This window comes from Neofelis nebulosa, chromosome X (assembly GCF_028018385.1).
Source record: "Neofelis nebulosa isolate mNeoNeb1 chromosome X, mNeoNeb1.pri, whole genome shotgun sequence".
NCBI classification, from domain to species: domain Eukaryota; kingdom Metazoa; phylum Chordata; class Mammalia; order Carnivora; family Felidae; genus Neofelis; species Neofelis nebulosa.
In genome coordinates this window covers 87,028,541-87,055,132 of record NC_080800.1, presented here as the reverse complement: position 1 = coordinate 87,055,132, position 26,592 = coordinate 87,028,541, and the positions used below count along the sequence as shown (strand labels likewise).

At 34.1% G+C, this 26,592-nt stretch overlaps 1 protein-coding gene across 1 annotated transcript in view; it reads right to left on the bottom strand.

Moving 5' to 3' along the window:
• Positions 1-26,592, bottom strand: part of RADX (RPA1 related single stranded DNA binding protein, X-linked) — a 77,694-nt gene that overhangs the window by 23,733 nt on the left and 27,369 nt on the right. Inside the window, exons 4-11 of the mRNA XM_058712979.1 lie at positions 21,366-21,474; positions 21,078-21,169; positions 20,849-20,971; positions 18,000-18,104; positions 16,745-16,909; positions 15,094-15,254; positions 14,093-14,271; positions 8,247-8,317 (exon numbers count right to left, since the gene is read on the bottom strand). Coding sequence (XP_058568962.1) covers positions 8,247-8,317; positions 14,093-14,271; positions 15,094-15,254; positions 16,745-16,909; positions 18,000-18,104; positions 20,849-20,971; positions 21,078-21,169; positions 21,366-21,474 — 1,005 coding nt within the window. The remainder of the gene's footprint in view (positions 1-8,246; positions 8,318-14,092; positions 14,272-15,093; positions 15,255-16,744; positions 16,910-17,999; positions 18,105-20,848; positions 20,972-21,077; positions 21,170-21,365; positions 21,475-26,592) is intronic.

Sequence of the window (26,592 nt, the reverse complement as noted above, 5' to 3'; positions counted from 1 at the left end):
GGCATCACAATACCAGACTTTAGCCTCTACTACAAAGCTGTCATCATCAAGACAGCATGGTATTGGCATAAAAACAGACACATAGACCAATGGAATAGAATAGAAACCCCAGCACTAGACCCACAAACGTATGGCCAACTCATCTTTGACAAAGCAGGAAAGAACATCCAGTGGAAAAAAGACAGTCTCTTTAACAAATGGTGCTGGGAGAACTGGACAGCAACATGCAGAAGGTTGAAACTAGACCACTTTCTCACACCATTCACAAAAATAAACTCAAAATGGATAAAGGACCTGAATGTGAGACAGGAAACCATCAGAACCCTAGAGGAGAAAGCAGGAAAAGACCTCTCTGACCTCAGCCGTAGCAATCTCTTACTCGACACATCCCCAAAGGCAAGGGAATTAAAAGCAAAAGTGAATTACTGGGACCTTATGAAGATAAAAAGCTTCTTGGGGGGCGCCTGGGTGGCGCAGTCGGTTAAGCGTCCGACTTCAGCCAGGTCACGATCTCACGGTCCGTGAGTTCGAGCCCCGCGTCAGGCTCTGGGCTGATGGCTCAGAGCCTGGAGCCTGTTTCCAATTCTGTGTCTCCCTCTCTCTCTGTCCCTCCCCCGTTCATGCTCTGTCTCTCTCTGTCCCAAAAAATAAAATAAACGTTGAAAAAAAAAAATTTAAAAAAAAAAAAAAGCTTCTTGGGGCGCCTGGGTGGCACAGTCGGTTAGGCGTCCGACTTCAGCCAGGTCACGATCTCGCGGTCCGTGAGTTCGAGCCCCGCGTCAGGCTCTGGGCTGATGGCTCGGAGCCTGGAGTCTGTTTCCGACTCTGTGTCTCCCTCTCTCTGCCCCTCCCCCGTTAATGCTCTGTCTCTCTCTGTCCCAAAAATAAAAAAAAAAAAAAAAAAAGATTTGAATCTTTAAAAAAAAAAAAAAAAAAGCTTCTGCACAGCAAAGGAAACAATCAACAAAACTAAAAGGCAACCAACGGAATGGGGAAAGATATTTGCAAATGACACATCGGACAAAGGGCTAGTATCCAAAATCTATAAAGAGCTCACCAAACTCCACACCTGAAAAACAAATAATCCAGTGAAGAAATGGGCAGAAAACATGATAGACACTTCTCTAAAGAAGACATCCAGATGGCCAACAGACACATGAAAAGATGCTCAACGTCGCTCTTCATCAGGGAAATACAAATCAAAACCACACTCAGATATCACCTCACGCCAGTCAGTGTGGCTAAAATGAACAACCCAGGAGACTATAGATGCTGGAGAGGATGTGGAGAAACGGGAACCCTCTTGCACTGTTGGTGGGAATGCAAATTGGTGCAGCCACTCTGGAAAACAGTGTGGAGGTTCCTCAAAAAATTAAAAATAGACCTACCCTATGACCCAGCAATAGCACTGCTAGGAAATTACCCAAGGGATACAGGAGTGCTGATGCATAGGGGCACTTGTACCCCAAAGCTTATAGCAGCACTTTCAACAATAGCCAAATTATGGAAAGAGCCTAAATGTCCATCAACTGATGAATGGATAAAGAAATTATGGTTTATATACACAAGGGAATACTATGTGGCAATGAGAAAGAATGAAATATGGCCCTTTGTAGCCACGTGGATGGAACTGGAGAGTATTAAGTGAAATAAGTCATAGAGAGAAAGACAGATACCATGTTTTCACACTTATGTCGATCCTGAGAAACTTAACAGATATCTATGGGGGAGGGGAAGAAAAAAATAAGAGGTTAGAGAGGGAGAGAGCCAAAGCATAAGAGACTCTTAAAAACTGAGAACAAACTGAGGGTTGATGGGGCGTGGGAGGGAGGGGAGGGTGGGTGATGGGTATTGAGGAGGGCACCTTTTGGGGTAAGCACTGGGTGTTGTATGGAAACCAATTTGAAAATAAATTTCATATTAAAAAAATGAAAAAATAAAACCATTTACTTATTTTAAATAAAATAAAATGCAAATCAAATTATGCCAAATTTTTCCAAAATCTCTCCCTTAGTGACTAGAGAATAAAGTCCATGTTTCTTCATATGGCATACTAGGTCCTCCATTAATGTCGATCTTTAATATTTCTTCAGCCATTAGACTACTCCCTGCCTTACACTTTATACTCTAGCAACACTACAACAGTTGGTGGTTCCATGAGATTTCCATGAAATGTCTTATCTTTGTACCTATGCTAAAACTCTTGTAGGCTTACATACACTTGGCTAATTTGACAAACCTCTATTCATCTTTTAAGAATTAGTTCAAGTATCACCTGTATACTCTAGTGTTTTAAACTTATCTTTTATTTTTTTTAGACAGAAACATTGGAAAAATACATAGAATACCATAGTAAATACCAGTATATCCAACACCCAGAATTCACATTTTCAGACTTATATTTTGCCATCTTTGCTTCAAATACTGTCACGTATTTTACTGTATAAGTTTTAAAACATCAACAGTAGGTAGGAGAGTACAACGAATCCCCATGATTCTACCATCCAGTTTTAACATTTATCACCACATGGCCACCCTTCTTTCATGTATATTCTATGCTACTCTCAAACCTACTGTTCTTTTTAAAGCAAATCTTTGAGATATCATTTTACCCATAAATAATTCAACGTGTATCTTTAAAGGACTTCTTAAAACAAAAAACATGATATCATAACACTATTAATAATAATAATTGTAATGTATTATCAAATATTGTGGTCAAATTTTTCCATGGTCTCATAAATTATTTGAATTTGGTTTGCTCACATCAGGATGCTTCAAATAAAATATGAATAAAATAATAAAATAAACAGAACACTTAAGATGAGTTTTAAATCACCTTTCTTTACCCTTCCTGGCCACATTCTCTTCTTTCCTCCCCTAGAGACAACTTATATCATTAATTAGCTATATATCTTTCCATTCCAGAATAGATTCCTATATATGTATCTATGAAAAATAGTTTGGCTTTGGACGTTCTTAGAAATGTGTACAAATTAAATTATAATACCCTCTTGTAGTTTTAAAAACAGTTATAAGTTTTATACTCTTTCATTACTACAACTGTTCATTTGTAGTTTTCTTTTTTATTCTTGGTCAGTATTGCTAGAGATTTCTCTACTGTGTAAATCTCTTAAGAGAACCAGCTTTACGTTCCACTATTCTCTTTTTTGTTTTATATTTCACTAATTTGTTTGTAATTTTATTCTCATATTTTACTGACTCTAAAATGGTATAGGGGTGCCTGGCTGGCTCAGTCAGTAGAACATGTGACTCTTGATATTGGGATTTGAATTACTTAAAAATAAAATATTTAAAAATACAATAAAATGCTGCAAATTTTAAAACACGTCATTATTTCATGTGCCACTAAAAAAATAGATTGCCAATTAGATAATGATGTATAATTCATTTTGGAATGTGCATCCCAGTATCAGAGATGTTAAAATATGCAAAAATGGTTATCTTGGAATTGATGACATATAGAATTTCTGTCTGTTTAATTTGGGTTTGATTTTCTCCATTAGATTTTTTCAAAATTTTATTTAAATATAAGTTAGTTAACACACCATTAGATTCCTTTAAACATATTGAAACTTTTTTTATGGCCACATTATGGTTAATCTTGGTAAATGTTCCATGTGTACTTGAAAAGAATATGTATTCTGCCATTATTAGGTAGAGTGTTTTATAAATATTATGTCAAGTTGGTTGATAATGTTATATATTCTTACTGATTTACTGTCTAGTTTTTCCTATCAATTCTTGGGAAAGGGATGTTAAAGTCCTTAAACATAATTGTGGATTTGTCTGTTTCTCCACTCAATTTGTCAGTTGCCATTTACCTAGAAGCTTTATTGTAAGGTACCTACACATTTAGGATTAGCATGTTTTCCTCGACAATTGTAAACAGTATAATATTCTTCTTTATTCCCTGCTCTGAAATCTACTTTGGTAAGTATAGCCACTTCAGTTTTCTTTTTCATGCTATATATATATTTTCCATCTTTTTATATTGCATCTTTAAATTTAAAGTGGGTCTCTTTTAGATAGTATATAGTTGGCTCTTACTTTTTCATCCAATATGATAATCTCTGCTTCTTTATTGGGGTGTTCATACTATTTAGTTTAACGTAATTAACAATACAAGGCTTAAATTTGTTATTTTGCTATTTTTTTCTATTTGACAAATTTCTTCTTAATGTCCCTTTTTCTCTTGTCCTGCCTTCTCTTGGATTGAATATATTAAAAAATAATTCCATTTAGATCTAACATTGACTTATTAGCAATGCCCTTTTTTAGTGGTTGCTATAGGGTTTATAACATACAACTTTAACTTATTATATCCAAGCAATGTTATGCCACTTCATGCATACAGTATAAGTACTTCATAACAGTATATATTTAATATTAATAAATAAATAAATAAATAAATATATAAACAGTATATATTTAACATTAATATATAAATAAATATATTTACTTATATATATATTATATATATAAGTTTATTTTGAGAAAAAAGAGCACATGCATGGGGAGGGGAGGGGCAGAAAGAGAGAGAGGGAGAGAGAGAATCCCAAGCAGGCTCTGCAGAGCCTGATGCGGGGCTCAATTTCATGAACTGTAAGATCACGACCTGAGCTGAAATCAAGAGTCAGATGCTTAACCGACTGAGTCACCCAGGTGCCCCAAGTGTGTCTCTTATATGCAGCATATAACTAGATTAATTTTTAAAACTGATGCATGAAAGCTTAACATGTTTTCATTTGTTGAAATTGTTGATGTATTTGGAATTATTTGTGCTATATAATTTTGTGGTTTTTCTTAATCATGCGTTTTCTTTCCTACCTTTCATTGTCCTGATCAAATTTTCACAATTCCCCTTTTTTTCTGTGCTGCTTTGAAAGTTATACCCCCTATACCTATTCTTTCAGCATGCCCTTAAAAATTTAACTTTCATGTTTGAAATTACAAAGCCTACAGTTCATCAATCACTTCCTTTCTCCATAAAGATAAAATGACCTAACAATGCTTTCTCATCTTCCCACCTATCTTATTTTAAATAGTTTTTTAGTTTTACTTTGTTTCAAATCACATGAAATTATTTACCATAGTTATTAATTTTTACTGCCTATTTTTAGTTATATTTACCAATATTTCACCAACCTCTTTCCTCATAATTTCTTCTAGCATTTTGATACTTATTTGGTTTAATTCTTTAGTAACTCTCATTGAGACAATATGAGTAATAACTCTCACAGTCTCTGAATATCTAAAAATATATATATTTCACCCTCAAAGTTTGTTTAGATAGACATAGAATTCTAGGTTGGAAAACATTTTCTTTCAAGATTTTGAAGACATTTTCCATTATCTAAGGCATCTATTGTTGCTGGTAAGAAATCTTCCAGTCTAATTATATTTCTTTTGTAGATGAATATGTGTTTTCTGTCTGGCAATTTAAGATTTAAATTTTTTTAATTTTTATATCTGAGAGAGTGAGCGAGCAGGGGACAGGCAGAGAGAGACAGAGACAGAGACTGTCTCTGACAGAGACAGAGACAGAGACAGTAAAGTAGGCTCCAGGTTCTGAGCTGTCAGCATAGAGCCCGATATGGGGCTCAAACTCACAAGTCATGAGATCATGACCTGAGCTGAAGTCAGACGCTTAACCACTTAATTGACTGAGCCACCCAGGCGCCCCTCTTTCTGGCAGTTTTTAAGATATTTACTATCTGTGATGCAGTGGAGGTTCAATTCTGCTCAGGATTCACTGTGATCCTTCAACCTAATGATTAATATATAATCCTTAATTTTGAAAATGTATCCTTCAAATATTGATTCTTCTTGATTATTCTGTCTTCTTGGAACTTTTATTAGATATAAATTGAACCTTCTCACCCTATCCACCATGCCAGTTTCCCAGATGTTTACTAATTAATTACACACATTTCAATAATATTGGGAGTGTGATCTTTGTTTGGTTACATACATTATTCTTTTCTTTTACCTTGCCAAACTCTTTAACTATCTCTGGTGTGATTTCCTCTGTACCTATCTTCCAAATGTTCTAATTCTCTCTTCATCTACATTTGCTTCCTCTTCAACCCATTGTAAATATATAACTTATGGTTTCTATTCACTCCTTTAACCTTTTAAACATGTATTTACTTGAAAGCCTCTTTCTGATTGGTTTCATATTTCTAGTTCCTAGGCTATAAATTTTCCCTACATATTACATCTGATCTCATTGCCTCAAAGTGGTTCATTTTCTTGGCAAATCTGTAATTTTTTTAATCATGAATTTTCTACATTTTCTATGGGAGTCCCAAATACCCTAGGTTATAAGATGCCTCTTTGAGGCAGTTTCACACCTACCCTTGTCAAGACCTTAAGGGTTTCACTGATTTGAGATCAGATATTACTGTTAACTCCTTAGCTCAGTGTCCTCACCATTATAGTCCACTGAACTGTGACCACACCTCCACGTTGCACAGGTCTAAGATTCCAATTTCTCTCAGGTGACTTTTTCCTTCCTAACTATTGTCCAGAGGATAAAGAAAGCTCCTTGATACTTCCCCACACCAATGGACATACTTTCTCTGGTCCTTCATAACCTTCCAACATTATTTTAGTTCTACTTCACATGCAGGAGGCCTGTGGTCTGGACTCTCCTTGCCATATAATTATTATACCTCAGCCTATAATCATTCAGGCCTCTATCCAGTTCTGAAATGCCCAAGAGCAGTTTTAATTTTAGTTCCTACTCACTACTAAATTTAAGATGGTTTATTTCTAGCACCCAAAGATTTTTCATTCTTGCTCTGAGCTTTGTCATATATTTATAGTATAATGATTTTTCCCTTATTCTCTATGCTTTAATTTTTGGGGGGGATGCAGACTTCAGATCCTTTCGTGGGCTTTTAATCTGCCAGACTGACAAGAAATCAACCGCAAAATAAGAATAACTCAAGGGGCTCCTGGGTAGCTCAGTCAGTTGAGCATTCGATTTCAGCTCAGGTCATGATCTCATTGCTTGTGAGTTTGAGCCCCGCGTCAGGCTCTGTGATGATAGCTCAGAGCCTGGAGCCTGCTTTAGATTCTGTGTCTCTGTCTCTCTCCACTCTTCCCCCACTCTCACTCTCTCTCTCTCTCTCAAAAATAAACAAACATTAAAAAAATAAAATAAAGAATAACTCAAAAAGCACAAAAGACATAAAGTGTTAAAAAGTCTAGTCCAGCGAGATGACCCCTTATAAGACCAGATTTAAACCAATCACTCTGAGGCACTAAATTGTCCTACAAAATTACTTCAGAAATGAGCCAAATATTCAAACCAGTCAACCCAATAGCAAAGAAAGCTTTACCTATATTTATTTAAGCTTTATCTATATTTATTTTCAAATAAAATTTAAACTTCCTACTTTATTCTTCTGGCAATTAAAAACAGTATATCTGACTAGACATACTGTCAAATAAACAAATTGCTAAGTATAAATTTGTTTACATTTACTTCCACTTTGGTGATGATACCAAATTATTTTAAAGTTGGGACCAGGATTTTGACAAGGACCTAAACTAATATAAATAAAAAACAAAAGAAAAACAACTATCTATAAATCTATTTAAAGTACTTCTTTTTTTTTTAAATGAAATATTTTTATTTCAATTCCAGAGATGAATCATTTTTGGTGTAATGTGGCTTGACAAGTTGGGTTTTTTTTTCTTTCAATCCAAAACAAAATATGTTATTTTCTTTTTTTCGTTTGTTTTTTATTTAGCAACTGTAGGTTTTATTTTAATTTTCATTACAAATTAGCCATCTACATATCTTTTTTTCTACCCCAATAAGAAGGCTAATCTTCAGTATTTGTCACTAACACCAGCCTTGCTCATCTTCAGCTATATTCACTTTCTTTTTTTTTTTCCAATATATGAAGCTTATTGTCGAACTGGTTTCCATACAACACCCAGTGCTCATCCCAAAAGGTGCCCTCCTCAATACCCATCACCCACCTTTCCCTCCCTCCCATGCCCCATCAACCCTCAGTTTGTTCTCAGTTTTTAAGAGTCTATACTTTGGCTCTCTTCCACTCTAACCTCTTTTTTATTTAAAGTACTTCTATCGTGCTAAACATAGGCATGACACAAAGAATGCAGAATCAAAGCAAACAGTAATCTGTATATAATAATGTTCCATAAAGATTTCAAAAATAATAATCAACATCATCAAAGCAACATACGTTGGAAAATGTTTGGTGTGTCAGGTCTATTTCCTCTTTGTGCAGAAGTTTCTGGCTGAGGTACAGGAATTCTACAAAAGATAAAAAAAGGATAACCAATAGTTACAAAAAGAGACTTCAATGAAAAAAAAACTAATTGGTCCATTCAGAATTTATTCTAACTCAATAGATTTAGAAATTGTATAGGTTTAGTTTCTTAAAGCACTGCATTAAAAAATTAAGGAGCATATATTTATATTATGAATAAACATGCATATATAACATAATTCAAATACTTCAGTAGATTTAAATATTCTTTTAATGAGGAGAATCCCACAAAAGGAAGTATTTATCTTTGTTAAATTTCAATGAATTATGGATATATATATATATATATATATATATATATGTGTGTATATATTTCATTCTTTTGGACAGAAATTTAAAAATTAGTTCAATGGCCTATTTTCATCGTTGCTTTGTTCAAATATTCTGGGAAACCATCTGGCCTAATTCTCTAGCTTCAATTCAAAGTTTTCTACAAGCCTTATGCTCCTTCCAGTTCGTATTCCTCTTTCGAAATTTAACTCCAGCATTATTTCCTAAAAGAAGCCATCCTTGATCTCTAGTCAAGGCTCACTGCTCCTTGTACATGCTGTCATAGCACCAGAAATAAACGTCTATCATATAGCATTCATCACTCTGTATTGAAATTACAGGCTTATGAGTCTGTCTTTCCCACCAGATTCTGCTATAAGCTCTGCTATAAGGTCTACAGAAGTATAGACTTTATTTATTTTTGTATCTCTATAGAATATCTACTCAATAACATTTTATTGAACTGAAATAAATGGAGGAAAAGGGAAGTATCTTATTTTGAAACTGAGGAGAAGCCTACTTTTATAAGGAAAGATTTCCATCTTGTGGGCTATCAGCATATTCCTGTGATGAGATTTTTCTATTGTTTTATTTCCACAACTAAAAGCATAAAGTAAAACAGAAATGTCATATTGTTGAATGCCACCATAATATTGCTCAACTTATTTTATCAATGGATTTTTTCTTACAATGGTAGTATTTGTTACTTTGCTAGTGAGATATATTAATGAACTAAAAAGAAGCAGCTTTCGTGAAGGAAGAATGCATCCATTTCTCTACCTTTAAACCCCTGCAAATAAAGGCATAATTATAGTTGTAATTTTACCTTTTTTTAATCATCAAAAATTTGGTATCTCCAGAAATTAGAAAGCTGAAAACATCAACTGTGAAAGTAATCTAACTAAAAAAATAGTTAAATTACATGTATCTTGAGATCCTTTAACAGCATGTATCTACTTTTTAATACATGTGATTAGGAAGTGACTTTTTCCATCTGAAACAAATTAGACGAAATAGTTTCCCAAACCCTAATAGCATTATTACATTGTACAGAAGTTTTAAAAAAGTGGCTTAGGAGATTTTTACTGGAATATGTAATTTGTGTGACATAAATGTCTTAAAGGTAAGGGGCTAAATGACAGAAGTGGAGGTATACAATGTCAATGGGTATCAACTGAGGAAAAAAAAAATTAAAAGTGAAAAGATAAAAAGTATAGAAAAATAACAGAGGAAGAAAGGGAAAAGAGCTAAAAGAAGAGAACACTGCATATGCTGGGTAGGGGCAGAATAGTATAGAATTATGTCACAGGCTGGAAGTTATACTCTAACCTTGTCCTTTTCATGAACTTATCAACCTTAGATAAAAGTCATGCAGATGCTAAAAAATGCCATTCCCTCATCTGCGTAACAGGATTATAATTAATATTATTGAAGTCTTAGAAAGTGTCTCATGCAAAGAAATTAAAAGTACTTAATATATATACACACATGTATAAATGCTATATTTTATCTTTTCTGCATCTTAGATTCCTCCAAGTCAAAAATAATTAAAATGGTTATAAATGGAGTTAAAGTGTTCTAAGGTTCTAGCATTATCAGGAATATAGGACAATAATTTGTATTTAACTACAATAAATTAAGTGTTCAGACTGTAATTTATAGAGTAACCACTCAACAACATGTAACCAAAAGAGGGGAAACTGAATAATTAAAACTCTTTGATTAAGCAGCACAAAAATTGATATAAACCCAAATATATCACTAACTTCACTAATACAGGGAACAAATAGTTTAAGTAAAAGACAAAGATTGCTATATAAGATTAAAAAACCAATTACATGCTACTTAAAAGTGACAACCTTAAATGCGAAGACACAGGTTCAAAGTAAGATGGATGGAATATACTGTTAAAGGCCTAATCAAAGGCAATTGCTACAGGTATATTAGCATTAGACAAAGCAGACTTTGAGGCAGAAAACACTGTGAGAGATAAAGAAAATTTCATAGTAACAAAGAGAGCAATCTATCAGGAGGATACCACAATTCTAAATATGTATCCAGTAACATATTTCCAATACATATTAAACAAAAACAGAACAGGAGAAATAGATCTTTAATCATAGTGGAAGATGTTAACACACCTGTCTCATTAGTTGATGGAAAAAGCAGACAGAAAATAAGTAAGGATACAAAAGATATAATCAACACAATCAATATCCTTGGACCTAATTTACATAATAGAACACTGTATCCAACATTGAAAGAATTCACATTATTTTCGGGTACATATGAAGCATTTACCAAAACTGACCATGTGATCAACTTAAGGAAAGTCAACGCATTTCAAGGGATGAAAATAATCCACAATATTTTCTCTTTCCAGAGTGGATAAGCTGAGGTAAATAACAAAAAAGTTAACTAGAAATCCTCAAGTGACTAGAAATTAAACTATACACTTCCCCATGAGTCAAAGAAGAATCACACGGAAAACTAAAAATTGTTTTTAATTACCTGAAAATTGAAGTAGTAGGTAGCTAAAGCAGTGCCTAGAAATATACAGCATTAGATGCATATATTAGAAAAGAAGAGCCAAAATTCAAAGACTTAAGTATCTAGCTCAAGTAGCTAGAAAAAGAATAGCACCACTGATTCAGAAAAAAAGAAAACACAAATTACAAGTATCAGGAGTTAAAAGGGGACATTAATATAGATTGTACAGAAATATAAGACAATAAGATCTTATGAATAATTTTATACCAAAAATATTACAATCTAGAGGTAAATATCAAATTCTTTGAAAAATAAAACTGACAAAGGAATAGAAAATATTAATATTCTAAAATCTATTAGAAAAATTAAATCACAATCTTCCCAAAAAAGCCTCTGATCCAGATAGTTTCATTGAACATTAATTCTAAACATTTAAAAAAGTAGTAACACTCATTCTAGGAATGCATGGATGATCCAATACTCAAAAAATTAATTTAGTTAACTACATGAAAAGAAAATAAAACTCAACAGATCAACAGATTCAGTATAAACATTTGACAAAATTCAACTCACATTCATGAGAAAAATTTAGAAAGCTAGGATTAGAAGGAAACTTCCTTAATCTTTGTCTTGGTTATCCTTCTATTTTAGAAAAATCAAATCTGTTAATCATTTATGATTCATAGTGGATGAATTTTATATAGGAAAGATTCATGCTTAGATAACTGGTGAACAAATGTAAGCTATAATATTTTAAATTCAAGTAAAATACTTAAATAAAATGTATTGTTTGTAATTCCTCCTTTTAAACTCATTGTCACTTAGTCCATGCCGAGTGTAGCAGGTAAGAGGGCTTCTGTTATGGGTTGAATTGTATCTCCTCCAAATTTCCTGTTGAAGTCCTAACTGCCAGTACCTCAGAATGTAATCTTATTTGGATATAATTTCACTGAAGATATAAATTAGTTAAGTTAAAGTCATACTGGGGTAGGGTAGACCCCTAATCAAACGTATCTGATGTCCTTTTGAAAAGGGAGAATTTAGACATAGACACAGATTGGGGGTGATATTTCTACAAGTCACAGAATGACAAAGATTGCCAGCAAACCAACAGATGCTAGGGGAAAAGCAAGGGGTAGATTCCTTCTCAAAGTCCTTAAAACAAACTGACCCTGTGGACACTTTGATCTTGGTCTTCTAGCTTACAGAACTGTGAGACAGTACTTTTCCATTGTTTAAGCCATACAGTTTGTAGTACTTAATTATAGCAGCCCTAGAAAATTAATGCAGATTTTGGTTACCAGCACTACCACCAGTACAGTGGAGTGCTACTGTAACAAATAATTTAAAATGGGGAAGTGGCTTTGGGATTGAGTATTACATGGAGGCTGAAAGAGTTTTGAGGTGAATATTAGAAAAACTCTAGATTTTCTTGAAGACAATGTCGGTAGAAATATGGATTTTGAAGGAGACTTTGTTGAGGGCTCAGAAAGAAGAGAGCTGTAGAGAAAACTGGTTGTCTTGGAGAATATATATATCATTATGAACAGAATGTTGCTAGAAATATGAATGTAAGAAGTACTTCTGGTTAGGTTTCAGACAGAAATGAGGAATGGGTTATTGGAAACTGGATGAAGGGTGATCCTTGTTATGAAGTGGCAGAAATCTTGGCTGAATTGTGCTGAAAGGCAGGTAAAACTTGTATGCAATCAACTTGCATATTTAGGTGAAGAGATTTCTAAGCAAAGTGGTGAAGGCGCAGCCTGGTTTCTCCTTATTGCTTACAGTAAAATACAAGAAGGGAGAGAGAAATTGAAAATAAAATTATTAACAAAAAAGGAACCAGAGCTTTGATATTTGGAAAATTCTCAGCTTATCTATACTGCAAAAAATTAGAAAGCTTCCTCTGGAGGGAACACCAAGGGTGTTGTTGGACAGTCCTTTGCCCAAGAGATTAGGTTTGTGATTTGTGGATCCAATCAATCATCTCAGTAGGCATGCTACTAGCTTGGACTGAAAGGGACATAGGTAGGATGAAATGAAGAAAGGGCTGTCTAGGATTCTATTCAGGAAATGAGTTGATAAGAGATATTCAATTGTGATCATGTGTTATCCTTCAAGAAATGGGACAATGATCCTGAGGGTAAAGTCCTGATACTACTAGGCTTTCAATTTGCTTGTGACTCATGACCCCCTTCCCTTCCAATTTCTCCCTTTTGAAATGGGAATGCTTATCCTATGTTTGTCCCATTGTTGTGTTTTGGACAGATAAACAGGTCTAGTTTCACAGGCTCACAGATGTAAAGAATTTTGCCCCAGGATGAATCACTCTGCATTTCATCCGCATATGATTTAGATGATGCTTAGATGAGAGTTTAGACTCAGAGTTGATGGTGGTATGGTTTAAGACTTTCTGGGATGTTATTATGGGTTGAATGTATTTTACATGTGAAAAGGATATGAATTTTTAGGGACCAGATGGCAGACTATTATGGGCTGAATTATGTCCCTACTAAATACCAGTAGGACTAATATATAACCAATTACATTTTCAACAACCCTCAGAATGTGACCTTATTTGGAAACAGGATCAATGAAGATATAATTGCTTAAGATGAAATCTTACTGGAGTAGATCAGTACTCCAGAGCACGTCCCTAATCTAATATGGCTGGTGTCCTTACAAGAAGAGAAAATTTGAACACAGATACACACACAGGGGAAAATTCCATGTGAAGGTGAAGACAGAGATTGGAGTGATGCTTCTAGAAGCCAAGGAATGCCAAAGATTTCCAGTAACCACCAGAAGCTAGGGGGGAGGCATGGAACAGATTCTTCCTCACAGCCCTCAGAAGGAAGTCACTCTGCCAGTATCTTGATCTTGGAATTCAGCAGCCCTAGAAAACTAATACCACTTCTAGTATAATTGGTCATTTTACAGGGTAGAAATAAGCCAAAACAATTAATATGCTATGTGTATACTTAATACAAATGACTTACAATTTGGCACATGGCCCTTGCAGAATTCTTTTTTTCTTGGTAGGGCTCAAACTTTCATGTGTAGCTGGAAAATACTGAGAGCCCATAGGATCATCATCTTGATATTGTTTATTATTATCTCTTTCCTGACTTTGATTTTCTCTTCTAGTTGCTTGGGATGTTGAGGGTCGGTTAGCATTCTAAAACCAAAAATTCAGAGAAAACATTTTAAACTAATTAAAAAAAATATTTTTCTTAAAAGACTGTATAATTTTAGTTTACCCATTTTTTATAATCTTAAGATTTATGACAACATTTTACAACATAAAACTGCTTTTTATAAAGCTAATTTATAGATAGGATTATATTTACCCTAATTAATGCAACTGGTATTAAACATTTTTTTAAAGGAAGATAAACAAAAGTTTTTCTTATGCTTGTATAACTGAAAAATTGAATTAGATACTTATTTCCATGAATATAAACCTTAGAAATAATTTTTACAAATATAAATTCAGGGAAAAAATTAACTTATTTGTCTTGATTGTGCCTAGATTCCAGTAGTGGCCTTTTCTACTAGAACCTTTATCACACCAAAGTCATTGCTACCTCTTACAAAATCTGGGTGAGACTGCCATGCCAAATATAAAGGTAACAACTTCCTGTGAAAGTGTTCCTATAGTTCTCTGGCCTGGACAAAAGGAATGGAATAATCATATATACCACCTGGGAATTAAATAAAGAGAATCACAATGGGATTCAATTATGCACAAAGCAAAAACAAAACACCAAGTTTTGAGGGCCTTGGGAAATATCAGAGGCTGTGACCTTTAGCCCAGCCTGCTCCAAAATAAATGATAGAAAAAGGAAATAAACAAAAAAACATAAATGATTTTTTTTTCTGAGGTTTACCATCATTAAGAGTCAATACATGTGAGTTCAGAATAAAACGTACAAGGTACCGATTGTAATTTTGATCACAGTGCTTTCAAAGATATACTATTAATTCTCTGGCACCATACCCGAAGTGTTTCTGATGCTGAGGCATTTTCAGTTGCAGTGGCATGGGGGATATACTTTATAACAGTAATTATCCCCTGAATTGCAATGCGCTTTTGTTCCCTATACTGCAAGTCTTCAATCTCCTTCCTCACTTCACTTATAGCTGTCAAGAGCGACTCAACTGAAAAAGAATAATTCCAAAGAAACTGTAAGTTTTAAAGAACTGAAATTATAAAAATAAGAATTAGATTTGCAATGTCATTTTACAGTATGGAATCATAAACTTGCTACATAAGTTAAATTTGTGAGATTTCTTTTTATACTTGGCATCATCCCTTATGTAATTTTTATAAAATAGGCAAAATATACTTATCAGTTAAACTGTGATACAGTTTTCTAGCCTGGAGTCTTGATTTTAAACAAATTTTACATACTGAATGGACAGCTGACCCTTGAACAACATGGGAGTTAAGGGAACCAAATCCCATGAAGACCAAAATCCATGTATAACTTTTGACTCCCCCAAAACTTTACTAATAGACTACCATTGACCACAAGCCTTAGTGACAACATACAGCTGATAAGCACATACAATAAAGTAACTTAGAGAAAAGAAAATGTTATTTAAAAAATCGTAAGAAAAAACATTTACAGTACTGTATGTATATTTACTGAAAAAGTTGCATAGAAGTGGATCTGTATAGTTCAAACCTGTGTTGTTCAAGGGTCAATTGTAATTTACATATTTCAAACTATAAAGTGCACAGAAACACACATTTTTTTTTTTTTTTTTTTTAAATTTTTTTTTTTTTCAACATTTTTTATTTATTTTTTGGGACAGAGAGAGACAGAGCATGAACGGGGGAGGGGCAGAGAGAGAGGGAGACACAGAATCGGAAACAGGCTCCAGGCTCCGAGCCATCAGCCCAGAGCCTGACGCGGGGCTCGAACTCACGGACCGCGAGATCGTGACCTGGCTGAAGTCGGACGCTTAACCGACTGCGCCACCCAGGCGCCCCCACACATTTTAATATACACAACCATATATTATGTATTGCTGGCATAATGAAGTACAAGACGATGCCAGTATTTAGATGATGATAGATTAGTATTTTAAAGTTTCTCTTTTTTTCCCCCGAACCATGCAATTATCCCACAGCTTAAAAAAAAAGAATGCATTTATTTTAAGCTTTTCAACCATCATATCTAATTCTTCTAAAATAAATTAATGTTAGGCTTTTTATCAGTACTTGTTCTGCATCTAATTTATTTTGGTGTCATTTTTATTTAAAGGTAGTGCTCAATTGTGTAATATCCAATATGTATCATTCCACAAGAGTAACATAATACAGTGTCAATATCTTGATATCAAATTATCCAGTGTCTCCTTTGATATCTTTAGTCTCTCTATGTAATGTCATAGGAATTGGGATCTATTAAAGTCAGATTTGATCTCAGTAACATTAAATCAAGATATGATGCCCAGTTAGTCATCATCTATGTTCTCCCTTATTCTAATCTAATAAAATCCAAGTATTAACCTTTAGGAGTCACCACATGTATTTTTAGGTCTTAATAAAGACAAAATTTTTATCAGTGAGTGTTGTTACACATTACGATATACATATACATAGCACATAAACATATACATAACTAGCAATTACTTAGTACCTTTGACAGAATTACTATACTTCGAAAATGTCTCTGGCACTGGTGGATAGGGGTAATATCCACCAATAACAGTAGTCCTCACTTCCTCAGAATCAGTCCTTGTTTTAATCCAATGAATAAAGTTTTTTACCTTGATATCGTTGGTGTATGGCTGGCCTCTGTGACCTTTTGTAAGAAGGGTAAAACCAAAAAATGAGCAAAAAAATCGCTGTAATAAACTTAGAGGATTTTTTTTGTATAAAAACAGTTTAATATTACAATAGTCTCTTATGTCACCAAGAAAAGAAGTCAAGTTCACTTATTCACTGTGTAGCAGATTACACTTGATATGTATACAAAAAATTATCAGACACTAAACCAATCCTAAATTGAGAAGGAAATCAGACATATTAGAGTTTAAGTGGACTAAAGTGTAGCTATCTATAGGATACTGAAAAGTCATAACAAAAAAACCTAATAATCTGGATTTTTCTAACTATCAAAATGGTTGGCATCTTCTTAAAAATTGATTTTTAAATCATGTATTCACCTAAAGGTATGGCATCATGTTGAAAATGAATAGCCTATAATATAGATCAGCATTTAAATTCATGTTCTTAAAACATACTTAACAGTGCCATTTATATCTGATATTGTTAGTATTTATAAAAGGAAGTGTTGACAAAGATGTGTATTACATCCTTCATAGGATTCTTCTATTGACAAATTTCTTAATGATTAACATGGTAGTATTTTAGTAAACACACCACACTATTTCTTTACTCATTTGGAACTTTTTATCTTTATTGTTTTGACCCTGTTATAAGAAAGAATAGAGAAAAATAATGTACTTGTAGACAACCAGTGAGACTCTTCTTGCTATGTAAGTAAAATTTGAGATCAGGGACCAAAATCTGATTCATATTTTTAGTTAGTATTTAAAAATAGTTAATTGTATCCATATTGTGATATAGGGCCTAACAGTCTTCAATCTATCAAGCAATTTATGATTATCTACCTTACATCAGGTAGGAATTAGAAGTTAACCAAAGGACATCAAAGCAATTCTCCAGTGAGTCAGAAAATCATTGCTTCAGTCATAAATAATTCAGAAGCAATATATTTCATGGGCTAAATATTCTTTGTTAAAACATTCTCGCAATGATTAAGGAAATTAAAATAAAGCTATCTTGTGGTCAAATGTTTTAATGTAAACGTTAACTTAGTCAGTAGAAAATATATTACATCTCCAATAAAATATAAACAAATTGCTCACCAGTAAGAAACACTCGGCTCTCATTTGTAGTGGTTAGGTAAAGCAGTTTAGGTACTTGAGCATCATTCCTGACAAGTTTCAACTGAGTACACACAAAATATGTCACTGTAGAAAATGGAAACAGTTAGGAAATAACTTCTGCATTTCAAAGAGGACATATCAAGATCAGGATCTAACACAGTACCTCTCAAACCTTAATAAACATAGGAATCACCTGGGACAGTTGTTAAAATGCAAATTAAGAATCAGTAGTTTCAGAGTGGGGCCTGAGATTCTCTACTTCTAATAAGCTCGAGGTGATACTAGTGTTGCAGGTCCTGTGACCACACTTGGAACAACAAGGATCTAACAGTTAACCTTTTCCTTTAGATATGGGATCTAACACTTACTTTTCCTTTAGAAAGTACAATGGCTGCACCTAACTGAAGTCACTGCTTGCTGCACAGTTGAAGACTACAACAGTCTTTCTAATCAGGCACACAACTGAGTATGAATAGTTATTTCCTACAGAGGAAAAAAAAGCTTAGTTTCTCCAGGATGCTTTTACTGATTAACCCAATCTAACACTGATCCCTGAATTACTCTCCTTCCACCAGATAGGGGTATGCATTAACTTAAATTTGTTTATGCAGGTGTTTATCTTAATTAGACCTTAAGCCTCATGACAGGGCTTATACAACCTATTCTCTTCTATTCACCTTGCTGAATTGTTTTTAACTGTCAGTTACTAAGGTAAAGTTTCTTAAAGCCAACAACATTTAAAATTTTTTTAACTCATTACATACCCAAACAGTTATGGTCTTATGAACTAGGAAATGAGGAAATAAATGTAAATACTTATAATCTCACAATAACGGTTAAGTTCTCATTTGAAATAAATATTTCCCTTGAGTATGATAATAACTATAAACTCATTTACTATATCTAACATTTCCTACTTCTTTATTTGGGCAATAAAAATAAGGGAAAGCTGTTGAAATGACTAAGAATAATTCCTACTTTATATTACTGTCCTTTATTTAAAAACCATACAAATACGTCACTATTCATGGTTAAAGATGTTGATATAGGAATATTAAAGAAACATCTACTTCTCACTTCATGACTGTTAAAAACCAGACATTCCGACCCGACACCTTTTAGCTGTCTGACATCCAGGAAATTACTTAACCCTTCTGGACCTTTGTTTCCTTACCTGTAAATCTGTAAAAACATCAACTTTTAAAAAGGTAACTAGGAGCACAAAATGAGATAGCATCGACAAGCATCTGGTACATAGTAAACAATATTAGTTCCCCCTTAGCTCTTCAGTTTCCTTAATCAAAAGTGAAAAAGATGCTCTACTCCCAAAGGATTCTGGTATTATTCCAGAAGACAGTTGGTCATGTTCCCCTTCATAGGCCTGAAGCCCCCTTAATACTCATGATTCATTTAATAATTTTTTTTCATCTTGGTCAAAAGATGAAGATAAATTGTGATCATTGTCAACTATTGTGCTAGAGTAAATCTCACCAAGGTCACCTTTCTTAGAGAGATGCACTTCACATTATCATAAGAAACAGAACATATGCATACTTGGCAACATTTCTGTGAAAAAAATAATTATCTGAAAGTTATGCCAGCTTGTTTGAAGTGGCTACAAAGAGAGAGGCTCTGGCCATAAAACCTACATAAAACGAGGTAACAGAATTGTCATCAGAAGTCATCACTACCAATCACTTATGTCCTGAGAGAAGTTACATGAGAAATCATAGCCCAGCTCACCTTGGAAGCTCATGCCTTGGTTTAGCAAAAACTCTTTCTGCCTTCTCAACAGTTGGGGTGAGGTTTAATTCTATTCAGATATATTTTAAAGTTTTAATTTCACAAGCCGATGACAGAATCTAATAAGGTAATATCTGAATGGTGTGCAATGCTGTTTTGCAACAGCCACTAAAGGGGTAGCACAACAGCTCTGTATATGGTCTCTAGATATCCTGATGTTCTACAATTTTTACCTTGTTGACGATTTTAAAAATTACAGGTGGTCAAGATTGGAAGATTTCCCAATGTTGGCAAACATTTCACAATCAGTATTTTATTCATATAATCACTTGAAAAATAGTAAAATAGCATACAGTATCTATAATAGCTTTATGCTACAAGTTGATACAAGGAAAAATTCATTTAATTTGCTAAAAAGTATTAAATATACTTCTTTTCTTATCATAATAGATCAGAAAACTAACTTGTATAAAATACAATATGTAGGGCATACCTAAAATGTTTTCAAATGAATAAAATTAGTGGAAAAAACACCTAAATATCTGAATAAATGCAAGGAGGAAAGGTCAACACCAAAGTGAAACACTGACCAGCTGCTAAAATACCACCAATCTAACATTAATTTAAAACTCAAATGAAATCATACTTACATTGTCCTTACTTAATTACACAAAATGTCAATCCCCTACCAATCAATTCTATACTAGTAAAGTCTTCGTTGTCTTTTTTGGGGTCTACTTAGTCAATTTTCAAATGGATACAAAGGGAATTGAGTACCTATGCTTTAGTTTCACTGAATGTTAAGCTTTTATGCCTGAAATGCTAATAATGAGCATTGATAAAAGCACCTGTTTTCTGAAAAACTGGTTTCAATCCCAAATCAACTCTGAATAGAAAACCAGAAGGTGGTTAATTTCTGTAACACCAAATATAATAATATAGAAAAAATTTAAACATGCTATCACACTGCTTGAATTTGCTAACTCAGTATCATGCTCCTCTGTAAGTCAGTACGCTGTAACATTTTTTTAAGTCAATGCCCCCCACTTCCAAAAATAAAAAGATAAAAATATTGGACTGAATACTTGGGTAAATATTTTCAAAGATTTCTGGCTGAGAAGTAGAAAACAGCTCCACTATAAATGGTTGTTCTGAAGTCCCGTCAGCAATGTGAATCCAGCGATATGACCAAAAATCTTCACGGCTTTCTATATGGATAGAATATTAGAATAAATGAAGGTAACCAACTATGCATGTATGAACACAGAACTATTCACTGAAATACTTTCATGACTTTCAATTTTAAAAGCTTACCTTTCTTTTTTGACCGCTGGACCCTTCCTACAAAAACTAAAATGCCAATAACATCACAGATATGATTTTCTGGCATATCATCCAATTCTGACCTAAAAAAAGGAAAATTATTAAATACTGTATCTTTAAACACTGAAAAAGCATTCTAAAATTATGACTGTGAAAATGTTTATCTATATAATTGATAGGACATAATTTGGGGGTAGATTTTGAGCCATAATAATACATTGTTTCAGTGTCTAATGTTAAAAATTAATACTTAAGGTATTTTACACAAGGCCATTTTACCTTGTGATAAAGCGGTGATTTAATTTTGGCAATCTCCATTCAGGTTTCACCTGCTTTTCTGGAATGATAATTATGTTAGTTGGAGGATCTCGGAGGTTGAGGCAGATTTCTGAAAAACAAATATATTACTTTAATATGACATTTGATACAGATAAAAAATACACAGGTGTACAAATCACACAGCACAATATTAGATTGAACTCTTTGGAGCCCACCACTAACCTTCATCAAAAGCTTTCTTCTACTTACTCCTACATTAACATATCTACTTATCTCTCCACCAAAAGTTAGCCATTCTTTAAATTTTATCATTTTTCTTTTAAAAAAAGGTTTTTATCATTTATATTTTTTGCCCAAAATACTGTTTATCTTTGTTTTTAAAGATTTTTTATGCTTTTATTTTATTTTTGAAAGACAGAGTGCAAGTGGGATAGGGGCAGAAAGAGAGGGAGACACAGAATCCCAAGCAGGCTCCAGGCTCTGAGCTGTCAGCACAGAGCCCCACACAGGGCTTGAACTCAGGGAGTATGAGATCATGACCTGGGTTGAAGTCAGATGCTTAACCAACTGAGCCACCCAGGCATCCCTGTTTCTTAACTTTATATGGATAGAATCATACCACATCCAGTGTTCTAAGGTTACACTTTATGGTCCTAAAATTCATCCATGTAGCTGCATGTAGTGCTTTTATTTTATTATTCCCACTGCTGAATAATGTTCCAAGGTGTTGACATATTACAATTTTATTTACCCATTGTTGTGTTGATCGACATTTGGGTTATTTCTTGTTTTTTGCTATTATAAACAGGGTCACTATGAACTTTTTGTACATGTCTCCCTGTGCACACAGGCAAAATTCTTCTAGGGTATTATACCCAGGAGGGAAACCCTGGATTGTATAATGTGAAAATGTTCCACTCTACAGGCTAATTCCTAACTATTTTCAAGTAATTAACCTATTTATAGTTCTACCAGCAATGTGTAAGAATTCCATTGATCAATATCCTCTCCAAATTTTGCTACTGTCAAATGTATTTTTTGTCAATCCAGTGACACAAAATGACAATTTGTGTTAGTTTTATTTTGCACTTCCCTTATCATTAATCATGTTGAACATTTCATATACTTATCGTTCATTCATGCATTCTTTTTTGTGAAATACCTGTTTGTGTCTTTTTCCCACTTTTCTATTGGATTGTCTTTTTCTTATTTATTTGAAGGACTTCTTCATATATATGGAATACTAATACTTTGTTGATTATATTATTGCAAATATATTCACCCAGTCTGTGGATTGTTTTTCATTCTTTTTATGGTGTCTTTTGATGAAAAAAAGTTTCTAATTTCAATGTAGTCAGGTTTAATAATCATTCATTTACAAATACTATTTCCTGTATCTTATCCAAGAAATCCTTCCTTATCCCAAGGTCAAACACATATTTCTTACAAGTTCTTCTAAAAATTTTGGCTTTTACATTTGATATATCTGGAATTGGCTTTTTATACGGTATGAGATAGGGATATAATGTCATTTTTTCTCCAATTTTTAATTATTCCAATACTATTTACTGAATAGTTCTTCCTTTCTTTATGATCTGTACAGCACATATACCCTATCAAAATTTTGTGTGTTTAGGGCTATATCTCAATTGAATTGTGATTTTCTTATCATTCTGTTTATACCTATACCAATATTACATGGCCATAAATTCTTTTATATTAACTTATGATATTTGTAGGACAAGTCTTCACTCACTCTGCAGCTCCCTACTACTTTTCTTCAGAACTGTTTTGACTACTTTTGATAATTATGTGCCTTCATATAAATTTTAGAATCAGTTTGTCAGTTCCAGGAAAAAAAATCTTATGGAATAGGACTGAATCTGCAGATCAATTTGGGGGTACTTGACACACTTACAAAATTGAGACTGACTTCCTACATGGGATATTTCTCCATTTATTTAGAGAATTTTTAATGTCTTTCAATAAAGTATTATAATATCTCCAAACAGGTCTTACTTATCTTCTGTTAGATTTATTTCTAGATACCTTGTAATTATTGTTGACAAGGTAAGTTATTTTTTTAAAATTACAATTCCTAACTGTTATTGTAGTACACAAAATCAACTGACTTTGGTATACTGGTCTCATAGCTAACTTTGCCAATATCTTACTATTTTTATTTAATACTTTGTGTTATTTTGTACATTCTTTGTAGAAATTCTAATTTATTAATAATGACAGTTTTGTGCTTTTCCTTAAAATCCTTATGATTTTAATGCATTTTATCTTCACTTTGGCTAGGGCAGCCAGTATAACAAATAAAAACAGGAATATGAGATATCCATGTTCTCCATTTGAAAAAGGAGTGTTTTTAAATTTTCCCTACTTAGAGGTGTGTTTGTTTTGTTTTTATTTTGTAAACATCCTTTATCAGGTTAAGGAAAGTTCCTTCTCTTGCTATTTTCTTTTTTAAATTTATGAATTGGTGTAAAAATTTCACAAATGCCTCTTGTGCCTCTACTAGGATGACCATTATCTTCTTTAATCTGTTGATGTGAGGAGTGACACTACAGATTTTCACATGTAAAATCAACTTTGCATTGCTGGAGAACGATGCAACTTAGTCACACTGAGTAATCACTTTTTACATAGAAGTGAATTCAGTTTGCTAATATTCTATTTAAAATATCTATATATATTCAAGGCTGAAGTTAGCCTTTAATTTTTCTCTTTCATACTATTTTTCTTTAGTTTTATCAAGGTCATATTGGTAGCAAAGAATGAGTTAGAAAGTATGCCTTCTTATTTTATTCTCTGGAATAGTTTTGTATTGATATATTCCATGAATTTTCGGTAGAATTTGCCTATAAAATGACGGATGCTTTGTGGAAAGATTTTAAAACTTTGATTCAATTTCTTTAATAGTTATATAGCTATCTGGGCTTTCTATCTCCTTTTATGCAGTAGGAAATATTTTCTAAGAATTTGCTGTGTAGGAAACAAAGATTAAAACAGGACAAAGACACTTAATTTTTCATCCTGCCTATTACCAGCCATGTGACTAGAAAATTCATTTAACCTTTATGAGTTTTAGTCTTTTCGCATATAAGTGAGGAACGTTTGTGTTACATATTACCTTGCACCCAGACAACAGTCTGCATTTTACAAAGCACTTTCATAGTCATAGTTACTTGATTATATTTAAGTTCCCTCCCAGCTACAAAATGCCAGGGTTTTTAATGAAATAAACAGCCCCTTCCCACCAAAACCCAAAACACTTATCTCAATAGGTATTATACAAAACAGTCTGAAAAACTCAAGATTTTTAGATGTTGGATTACTACTTGGTGATCAAAAAGAATGAGTGGAGGAGCCAAGATGGCAGAACAGCATGGAAGTTTTTTGTGTGTCTCGTGTCCATGAAATATAGCCAGACCAACATTAAACCATCCTACACACCTAGAAAACTGATTGGAGGATTCACACAACAATCTGCATAACCTGAGCCACAGAATTCAGCAGGTACGTGGCATAGAGCGGTGAACGTGGGGAGAGAGAAGCTGGCAGTGGGCAGGGAGCCATCTTTGCAGGCAGAGAGAGGACAGAGACTGGGGCGGGGGAAAATACAGGAAAAGCACCCCTCCCCAAAAGCAGCTGGAGAGAAAGTGGAAAATTGGAAACAGCCACAGGGACTAAACTAAAAAGGGAGAAAGGAGAGGGTTTAAATTCCATTAAGACTGTAAACAAGGGGAGCGCAAAGTCTGCAACTCTGCAGCTCGAAACCTGGCAGTGCTCTGGTGGGAAGGGTGAATCCCCAGGAACAGAGGGGGGGTCTGAGAGGTTCTCAAGCCACATGGGGAAAAGTGGTTCCAATGCTGGAAGGACATTTGGTAGAGACTGTTGAAGCCACCTGGTCCCAGCAGACCCCAGAAAATGACCACATTCGCTGGTGCTGGAACAAAGTCATTAAGGGTGAAGCCTGGTGCTAGATATGTGTTGTGATTTTCCATACCCTGAAATGCTGCTGCTACACCATCTCCCAAACTTTTTCTGGGGTGGGCTGGCACCTGGCGGCAGTCTCGGGGCACCAGCAGCAGCAGGGTCCAGCAGGTGTTCCTGGGTGCAGCCAGCATTTGGCCATTGCTGGGTGAGACCCTCCCACAGAGGGGCGGAACAGGTCAAATCCGCAGTCCTTCAGAAGTAAGGGGCCGGGGAAAACAGCCACATCTGAGACAAAACTTGGGAGAGAGGTACTGCCTGGGGCTTGGTCATGGACAGTGAAGAAGCAGGGAGAGAATGAAAGCTGAAGACAGAGGACAGGTGTCCAATTGCTGATTGGAGAGAACAGTTCCCATACTAGAGACTGGGTAGCTGGGTGATGCCATTTTTACAGCTCCCACGCATACACACCTACGGGCACTGCAACAACCCACCCCAGTAGGCTAGCGGCGCCATCTAGTGGAGAACAGAGCCGTTACACTGAGCCCCGCCCAACTGGGCCAACTTGGCTCTTCAAGAATACAAGTATCCACACCTACTTAGCTTATGGACTAAAAAGCGCTACATAGTCTGACTTCTAGGGGAAAATGAAGTCATCTCATTCCTATTTCAATCTGTTAGCAGGTCCATCTTATCAGTTTTCTTTCTTTTTTCTTTTACACTATTGTTTTTCTTGAATACAGAAGGAGAAAAATTCATTTTTATTTTCAATTTTTATTAAAAATATTTTAATTTTTTTACTATATTTTTTACTTTTGTGTAAATTCTTTCAAATTCTATTTTACTCCCATCATCTCATTTTAGTCTACTTCAGTGTATTCATTTTTTCAAATTCTCAAATGATTTCTTTTTTCTCTTTTTCTTCCACCCTTTTGTTTTCTCTAATCTGTCAAACCACTTTGAACACCCAGACCAAAACACACCTAGGATCTAGCATCATTTATTAGATTTTTGTGTGTGTGTGTTTTTAAATTTTTAATTACAATATTTTTTAATTTTATTTTTTAAATTTTAATTTATCTACCTCATTAATACCTTTTCTCCTTTAAAAATGACAAAATGAAGGAAATCGCCCCAAAAGAAAGAGCATGAAGAAACGACAGCCAGGGATTTAACCAACACAGATACAAGCAAAATGTCTGAACCAGAATTTAGAATCATGATAATAAGAATACTAGCTGGAGTTGAAAACAGATTAGAATCCCTTTCTGAAGAGATAAAAGAA